Here is a 9,334-nt window from a genome sequence, read left to right as displayed (position 1 = left end):
TCCGCCGCGCCCGTGCTGTAGGCTGGGGAGCATACAGTGCAAGGCTGCTGACATCGTGGTAACTCTGTGCCACGTTGTGTTTGAGGAGGTGAGTAAGGCGCTTGAGACTGCGAAGCCTCGTAAGGGCCCTTGCTGCCCAGGCGGCTGCGTCTCTTCCTTCCGAGGGCAGCGGATCGGAAATGAACCTTCTCGTTCTGTCCAGCCACAGCAAAGGATCTGTAGAAGACCTGCGTGGCTATACAGTGTTACATATGAACTGCTCGTGAGCCGCGTTTTATCTACCCTGTTACAATGCATTAATTAAGTAGTTTTGGGGACTTGAGTTTCATCGTTGATTGTAACCTATTTGTTGAGCCTTCCTCAGTGCTGGTATATTGATAAGTCCTGTTGTTTGGCCTTTTTTGGTATGCAATGAAATGGGCCCCTCTGCAGCCTTTTATCAGTTACAGGGTTAAACAAGAGGAGAGAGACTATTGGGCTGCATATTGTCCTTAAATGTGTAGAAACTTACTGTTTTGAGATGCCTTTTCCTCTCTGAAATTTGTTTGATATTGAAAAGAGGGGTAGGAATCAAGCGTTGTGGTTAGGGTGGCTGGAGCACATGGATGGGGAGAGGCTGAGGAACAGAGTGTTTTTCCACCTAGAGAAGGCGATAAGGGGTTATCTAATTGCAGTCCTCCACTACCTAAAGGTGGGAGCGGTGTGTGGAAGGCAGGACCTTTCTTGTCTCCCCAGCGGGAGAGCCAGGTGACCTATAGGCACACATTTTCCTACTTGAAAAATACATTCCTGATCAGTGCAATGATTGATAGGAAAACAGTTTGTTCATAAAAATTAACATAAGGTGCATCTCAGCCTCTAAAAATCCAGCATGTCCTCTAGCTGATGATCCTTGTCTATGCCACCCCTCATATACTGTCCTTGTGTATACGTGTATGTGGCTTAAGTCTTGGATTTCCTTCTCCCCCGTTGTGTTAATTTTTGTGAGCAAAACTGCTTTTCTGTCTGTTAGACTCAGCTGATTCATCTGTGAGGCTGAATGCTTAACATAAATCTTCCAATGTGACCGTTCTTGCTGCCTCCTCTTGAAAAGTTTCGTTATCATCTCCATCATCTTCAGCTCAATTGTATCAGTCGGGGTGAAGGGCAGGAAAATGTAAAGGTGGTGATGAATAGCTAGCAGGATGTTAAATAGTCGATGCTGTAACTCTAAAACAGCGAATACAGAAGTGATGAGAGCTAGCAGGGAGTGTTCATGTAAGAGCACAGACTGTGGAAGCTGTGTTTGCTCAGCCTGGAGGAGAAGGGAAGATTGCAGGGGATCTGGTTGTAGTTTCCACTGTGTGATGGATGGAGCCAGACTCTTCAAAGTAAAGTGCAGAGAATGCAGTAGAGGCAATGGCTGAAAGTGGTAAAAAGAGCAGTCCTCATGGGAGGAAAAAGGGAAAATATTTTCGTAAGAAGAATGGTTAAACATTGGGAAAAAAACTGCCCAGAAAGGTTGCAGAATGTCCATCCCTGGAGATTTTACACAGTCACCTGAATAAATTCCAGATCAATCTGAATTAACCTAACCTGATGTAGCTTTGAATTCAGCCCCACTTTGGGCAGGAGGTTGAACTAGATGGCCTCCAGACATCCTTTCTGAACAAACCGTTCTGTGATTTGAGAAGTGGAACCTTGACTTACAGCCTAAAAATACTTACAGAATTTAAGCAAGCTGAAGGATTTTGTCCTTCTTGAATACCCATTTTGCTTTTAGAAGCTTTATTTTAAGGACAGGGAAACTCTGTTTTTACTTTTAATCTGCTGCTTGTGTGATTAAAAACTTACACAACTTTCCTGCGTCAGGATTTGAAATTTCAATGCCCAGATAATCTTTTTGAAGGCAACAGGCTGAGGCTTGCTGCGTTGATGAAGTTCATAAATATTTATAATGGTAACCTGGCACAAGTTTTTCCTCTTCTTCATATAAAGTGTTTGCATATTTTAAGAAAAATATAGCTGCTTTAAAATTTGTTGATCGTAATGGGCAGTCTCATAACTAGACTGTTAAAACATGTTGATATTTTGTAAATTTTTTTCTATATGACTTGCGGTTCTCTTTTGTGCAGTGACTATGGAGTATCTATATTTAGAGGTAATGTTTTATTATGCTACTTCTCTAACAGCAAAAATTCAAGGCATGAAAAATGCTGTTCCCAAGAATGATAAAAAGAGACGAAAACAGCTGGCTGATGAAGTTGCCAAACTAGAGGCAGAACTTGAACAGAAGCACAAGGAGGAATTAAAGCTGCTGAAGGAAGCTTCACCTGAGCAGAATAAGGTAGGTGCCTTAACTTTAGCTGAAGTACAGATACAATTCGTGTTAGGGCTTCTTTAACTTTTAAAAATTATAATGAAGTAACATGTTAAAGTACTTCTCCTTTTCCTCGCAGTATTAGTAATTCTTTTCGTCTTTGGAAAGATTCAGCTGTTACATTGCTAGAAGTGGCATCTTCCCGTGGGGTTTTTTAATTGCTCTTGAGCGGTATTTGGCTTTGCACTTAAGGCTACCGTTGTAGTTCAATTGTTGAATTTTTTTTAAGTTCCTGTTATATTGTCGCTCTAATTATCTTATGTAGACTACGAGTGTATTGTTGGCCTTCAGGAGGCATTTGACTGATGCAGTGTGTTTTGTCTTGCAGTTCTGTCAGCAATGTAACTAACCTTTTTGCAAGAAGAGGCTTTCTGTGATGATGAGAATTGTATTCTTAGATGCTCCTGTTCTGCCATGTTGGCAACATAGCTGCATGCTTAAATGCTTCCAGTTTGTCATTTGATGGCAAACCATTTAATTTTTAACAGAGGCTTAGCATTATTCTAATTTAGCTGCAGGAAACAGAGCCACCTGAGTAAACTAGATCCTATTAAATGCTTGTGTGACATACAAAAATTCACCTATGTTTTAGCACTTAATAAATAAGTAGAGTGCTAGAAACTCCTGTCATAGTGAATTTGCAATCCATAGACTTAATGCTATATATCCCGAAAAGAACTCTGTATCACGTGCCTGAGTTTAGGTCCATTTGCGCAAGTAGGCTTGTTCATATACTTTCTCCTACCTAAACTAAATTGGTGCATACAGTTATCTGTGAATGATGCTAATGCTCCATGCTCATACATCTCCTTAAGTGTTTCCCTAACAGTGTGGGTCTTTTGTCTGTTTAAATCTTTGTAAAGAAGCAAACAAAAACCTGTCTGCCTGATGCTTTCTGGACTAGGTGTTTTCTGATTAGTGACCTAACAGAGAGTTAAGCAGAATGTACTTTTGTTTGAAAATGAGTGTGAAAACATTTCTGAATGACTTTTAGGGAAATAGACTTGATTGAGAAGCATCTGCTAAGAATCCTTGTGGAAAAAAAAAGTTTTCAGTTGCAAGAATTATGACCCTATAACAGTCTTTTGTAGTAGTTTTTAATCAGACAATTAAGCAGATGATGAATGCATAATCATTAAACCTAATGCTTCTGTCTGCCTGTACCTTAGATTAGTTTCAAGAGTTTGTTCTATTTTGTTAAATGAGCTGTCAACACTTTACTATGGAGGACCTTTCAAGCTAAAATCCTTGCCCTGGACACAGCTTTCCCTGAGAGGATTTTGTTTTGAGATGTATGGTTTCTTTAAATTCTCATCATTTTTTATTCGTATTGAAACATGTCCGTGTTTCCAAGGGTGATTTCTCATTCATACTGTTCTGGGGTTAGCTTTGTCGTTTTCCTTGAGATGCTGTCTTTTCCAACTGGTGGTTATGCTTTGGTACGGAAGGGGGAGCCTTCTCCTGCTTTAATTGTCACAGAACTTGATAATGGCTGTTTGGATACTTCAGTCCGCTGGTGTGGTGAGGAAAACGTTCCCTTTCAGCCAGAAAGCAGTGTTCACGCTTCAGTGTGGAAGCTTGTAAGAGAAAATATAGATTAAATTTGAGATGTGCCATTCATAACTGTCTCTTTGTTGAGCCTACAGAAAAAGTAATAAATTGCATGACAGTTGGTTTGGGCTGTGAAATGCTTTGCTTTTGGCTTTGACAGGTTCTGTGCTGTGCACAGATCTTTGTGGTTTAACTTCATAAATATACCCTGGAATTACCTAGGAACAGAACTTAAAACTGTTTCAGGACATGCACATCTGAGTTGTCATTTATACTGATAAGAACATTTAACATCTTTTTTTTCTTTTTTAGGCAGATTCTATATCTGATGGGGTTTCAAATTTACACCTTGAAGGAGTAGACCAACAGATTCAGCATCCTCGAATATCGAAAGCACAGAAGAGGCGGGTATGACTTAACACTTAAAAATTTTACAAATATTTGATTGAAGTTGTATTCACTTAAACTTAACTGTAATAACCAAAGTTAAACAATTTTGCAGGGGACATTACTTGGCTAATTCAGTATTGATGCTGTACCTACTGAGTGCCTTGAAAATCTGTAAAGCTGCTACCTAGAGATACGTAAGCATTTTATAAATAGTTGTACTTTTTTACCCTCAGCCATGAGCTGGGAATCAGAATAGGTCAGGAGAAGCGACCCAGAAAAAACAAATTATGTAAAGCAAATGATTTTAAAAGAATTCCCCTGAAAATATCAATAAAGAAATAAAGTAATTGAATTAAAATAATGTAAAATAGTATGTGGAAAATATGCAAAATTTATACATTTAACAAAAGAACATTAATACTGAAGTTCGTGTAAATTTTTGAGTTGTTAAGAAACCCTACCTGGCATCCAGACCATTAGGGTTAAATCTTGTTAAGTTTCAGATGTTAAATTGTGATGGATTAACATTCTCATTGTACCTGCGTTAATGTTGGTTCAGGGCCAGAGGAGCACTGCTTTATTGCAGAGGCCATCCACTGTTACGTGATCACTACTGAAGAGCTGCCTTGTAACAAACATGATAAAAGGATGTTCTTAATTCATCATGCCATGTCTAGGCAAACTCAGAACTCTGTAGTCTAATTTTCCTGTATTGTGGTCACCTAAACCAGTCTGGTCTTGATTTGTGGTGAATTTTAAGTCTAACAGTGAAAAGATCATTCTCTGTCCTGCTTCCTGTTTTATGTGCTTGTTTTCTTTGACTCTTATTCCCTTGTTAGCTTATGTGTAAACTTATAAAGCATTCTATAAAAGTCATTTTTATGTTATGTATTGTTACATCCCATCTAGAATTCTCTGTATGCATTCTTATCCATCCTTTAGGTTAGGAGCAGTCTCTTATGATGTATAGTACCTAGCCTGAGGGAGTTTCAGTTTCATGACATGAGCTCCATTATGCAGTCATATGCGTAAGTGGTAGATCTCACTCTCATTACGAAAGAGCAATATTTTCTGTTGTTTAATTAGAATTCTCATACTTGAGTTGTTTGCTAATGTGGTGAAACAGGTGATCTTGAAGAAATTACTACTATTAGTAGCCTGTATATGGATGTTATAAAGTGTTATTTTGCAGGTTGATATAATTAAGACTTCTCCTGTCACATAATTTTGGGTGTGATGGTTAGGATATATTGGTCACTTACTATTTGCTAAAGTGTGGGTTTAGGAGGTCTCTAAGATTTGGTAGTACTGATTTAGGAGAACATTTCACAGATGTGAATGCATTGAGAAAATGTTTGAAGAGTTAGAAGCAAGCACTAAGCCAAGAACTGTACAAGCATCTGCTAAATTTTAACATTTGGTGTAATTTTTACGTGTTTTTTTAATCTAAGGAAAAAAAAGCTGCCTTGGAGAAAGAAAGAGAAGAAAGGATAGCTGAAGCTGAGATAGAAAATTTGACAGGTGCTAGACATCTCGAAGGTCAGAAACTTGCCTCCCTATTGGCAGCAAGGCACTTGGAGATTAAACAGATCCCTTCAGATGGCCATTGTATGTACAGAGCTATTGAAGATCAGCTCAAGGATCGCCAGAATTCCTGGACTGTTGCAACTCTGAGGAACCAAACAGCCAAGTATATGCAAAGTCATTTTGATGACTTCCTGCCGTTTCTTACAAACCCTAGTACTGGAGACATGTATAGCAGAGGTAAGACTTGTGGCGTAAGGGATTTTAAGAACTGTTAGAACTATTTCTCATAATACCAGTCTCAGTTACAGCTGAATTGGGACTGACCCACTATGGTGTTTGTTCCTGAACTGTGTTACTTTGTTGGTTCAACTGTGTTCTATGAAACTTGGTACACCTGAATCTTTGTAATTTGTCTTTTTTTCTTTAAAGTAATGTAGCAAACATTATTCCCCATTAAAAAAAAATCAGAATTTGCTAGTTACAAGACAGTAATCTTGTTCTGGGATGTAATTTAAATTGTATTCTAAACAGCTTGTCTATCATGTTAGGGATGATTTTTTTGTCATTTTTTTATATTGATGTTTTCAATTTATGTAAGAAAGCTGTTAAAAATGAGGGTGACATTCAAACAAATCTGTTTTATAATAGTTTGCACTGATGCTTTTTCTTATTCTGCCCTTAATTTTCACTGTTTGTTAGGCATTTTGGAGCCCTTACAAACAGACTAAACTAAAAAATATAAAGGCATTTAGCGTGGAGCAATGGTGTAGGCTGCATAAATGCAGTTAAACAGGATTTATATACTTCTTATTTGAGTAGTACATGGTTTATTAATTTCTTGCTGTGTGTCTGGGGCACCATGAAAATGACTTTACGCATTTTTTTAACTCAGTGCTACATTCATTTAATAGTTATTGCTGTGGATCTCATTTGGTGACTGGGGGCTGTTGTGAAGTAGGAGATATCTTTCACATGTTGACAGAGATAATTGTCACAGGATAAATGTGTCCCAAGAGAAGACTGAATGAAGTTCTGCAGACCAGGAGGGAGCTACGGTTTTCTTAAGTCTGTTGTAAGGGGAATATATGAAAAACAATTCTGAGCATTCTTCAGAAAATCGGTTCGTTCTTTCTTTATCAGAATCTATTCATAGGGTTTAGAAGCCTGAAGGGCTGTAACTTATAACTTTGAAAGCTTGGTTTCTGTAGAACATTATCTGCAAAAGGTTTTTTTAGCTATTAACAAAGGAACTATTGGTAATAAATACTTCAGAGGTTAAAAACAAGGCAGCTAATTTGGAAATAAAAAAAACACACGGTTGAAGCAGATACACTTACAAGACTTTAAAGAATACTTGACACCCAGCTAATATAAGAATTTAGCATACTCCTTGCTATCACATTCTTTTTTAGAGTCTCAAACCAACACCCTCTGACACTTAACAGGAAGAACTATGCAATTTCATGCCTGTTGTTAACAGTTCTCTGAAAAAAAGTTTATAATAGAAACCTGTACTTATTTCTGTTTCCATACTTGGTTTTTATTCCTGTCTTCAGTCTTAATTTTTCTTTCTAAAACAGTTATGGGGGTTTTTTTTGGCCTCTGGTGTTTTTCTTTTCCTTTCCTTCTCTTTGGTGAACATACATATTTTCCTCTATAATGTGTTTGGACTTCTCAGGTTCTACTTCTTCATTGTCCAATCAGTCTTTTTCTTCAGTTGCTTGTGTTCAAATAAGAGAAGTACTAAAAATTGTCTTTTCTTTCCCCACAGAGGAATTTGAAAAATACTGTGATGATATAGTGAATACAGCTGCGTGGGGTGGTCAGCTGGAAGTAAGTGTTGTATTGATAATTTTTATTAGTGAAATTCTGAATGGGCTGAATATAATACCCTCAAAAAAGGTCTTCTTAAGAAAAAAATACATGAAGACATAAGGGAATATAGTAATAGTTTATCAAGAACTTTCTTCTGTGGTTATAAATTGTTTTCCCAAATTAGTAGCTTTTCTGATGGTGCGCCGCTGTTCTGATGCATTTGACAACATGCAAGTTAATGAATTCAGTAGTTCTAAATATCATTAGAAAGACTGGCAGTACAAGTTGGGGAAGACTTTCTGCAGAGAAAGCATTTTATTATGCAGACTTAAGATGGTAGCAAAGCTGACTGTAGCAGAGCAATGTTAGATTTTTAGAATGTAAACCAGAATTTGAGCTTCAGAAAATAGGTATTTATTTTAGTTTGTTTTATTTATGGTTTTATAAAAGAATAGTTACCAAATTACTGAAGCTAGCCCAATGTTACTTGTGTTATCATCAAAACAATGATTAATTTAAGGCAACCTGTTTTAAATTAAAGTTTAAAAGTTAAAATAATTTTGCTTATTTTAATAAAGTTTATTTTCTAACAATATTTGAAATGTTATGCCCAAACACGTCTGCCAAAACTAAATGCCATGTCTTCCTCTCTCCTCCCTACATTCGATTTAATCCTATTATTGAATTGTTTTTATGCCTTAAAGCTAAGGGCTTTGTCGCACGTTTTGCAAACACCTATTGAAGTAGTGCAAATGGATTCCCCTCCGATTGTAGTTGGTGAGGAATATTCAGGCAAACCAATAATACTTGTGTAAGTATTTAGTTTTATCTCTTCTTAAAGTTAGTGCACTTATGACTATAGCAGAGGGCTCAGCTTTGATTATTTTCTGTTACGTGTCTGATGTTGAAACGCTGCTTGAATTATGACCTTGCAGGTCAGAAATTATATTTGTGATTGACACACTTATTTTAAAGATATTGTAATTAGAGTTCTTAAAATGCAGACAATCAGTCTGAAGTGTGATTCAGTCACTGCTTTATAGAATGCTACATGGTTATTTTATCTGTTAGATAATTACAAAGTAATAGTGAAATAATAATAGCAGGAAACTTTTTTTCAAAATTTATGTCAATCTGTGCCTGGAAGTCACCAGAATTCAAAACTGTCTTTATCAATGCTCTCCTATTTAATGTACATATTTTTGTGCTAAAACTTGAATTAATTTAAACTCTCTTCCAGCACTGTTAATGTTTGTCATGATATATACTTTTAGTTAAACTGAACACTAATTCTGTAACTTCTTTTTAGGTATATGAGACATGCCTATGGATTAGGAGAACATTACAATTCTGTAAAAGTTCTAACAGACACTGCTACAGAAAACGGCAGCTAGTGTACAAAAGTTGTAAATCCACATGGACAACAGTTGCATCTTGATGTGTTGGGCTTCAGACAGTTCACAGAGACTGGAAAGTAAAACTAAATGGAATGGAATGAAAAAAGGCATACAAGGTTTGACGGTAAATCAGAAATAGCTCTTGATGTGAAACAAAACCAAACCAAAACCCCACAACAGTATTTTGAACTTGTTGGTATTAATCATGTTTAGAAGATCTTCTCTAAAATGGTGGCTGTGTAGATCAGAATTTTTTTTTTAATAGAGCATCATCCCATGCCACAGTGAAAATACC

At 36.9% G+C, this 9,334-nt stretch overlaps 1 protein-coding gene across 1 annotated transcript; it reads left to right on the top strand.

The window, feature by feature from the left end:
* The first annotated feature begins 2,185 nt into the window (after positions 1-2,185).
* OTUD6B (OTU domain containing 6B) lies at positions 2,186-9,036 on the top strand. The gene is made up of 6 exons (XM_010083985.1): positions 2,186-2,326; positions 4,223-4,318; positions 5,752-6,064; positions 7,599-7,660; positions 8,347-8,453; positions 8,952-9,036. Exons 1-6 carry the CDS (start codon positions 2,186-2,188, stop codon positions 9,034-9,036), a joined length of 804 nt encoding a protein of 267 aa, XP_010082287.1.
* The last annotated feature ends 298 nt before the right edge of the window (positions 9,037-9,334 follow it).

Source organism: Pterocles gutturalis, unplaced genomic scaffold, assembly GCF_000699245.1.
Source record: "Pterocles gutturalis isolate BGI_N339 unplaced genomic scaffold, ASM69924v1 scaffold20435, whole genome shotgun sequence".
NCBI lineage: Eukaryota > Metazoa > Chordata > Aves > Pterocliformes > Pteroclidae > Pterocles > Pterocles gutturalis.
Note: the sequence above shows the minus strand (reverse complement) of the source record. Positions and strands in the feature narration are given on the sequence as shown.

Coding starts and splice junctions, on each gene's coding strand:
- OTUD6B (XM_010083985.1), top strand. CDS start 2,186: ATGAAAAATGCTGTTCCCAAGAATGATAAAAAGAGACGAAAACAGCTG. Junction 7,661..8,346: donor CGTGGGGTGGTCAGCTGGAA/GTAAGTGTTGTA, acceptor TATGCCTTAAAG/CTAAGGGCTTTGTCGCACGT. Junction 8,454..8,951: donor GGCAAACCAATAATACTTGT/GTAAGTATTTAG, acceptor ACTTCTTTTTAG/GTATATGAGACATGCCTATG.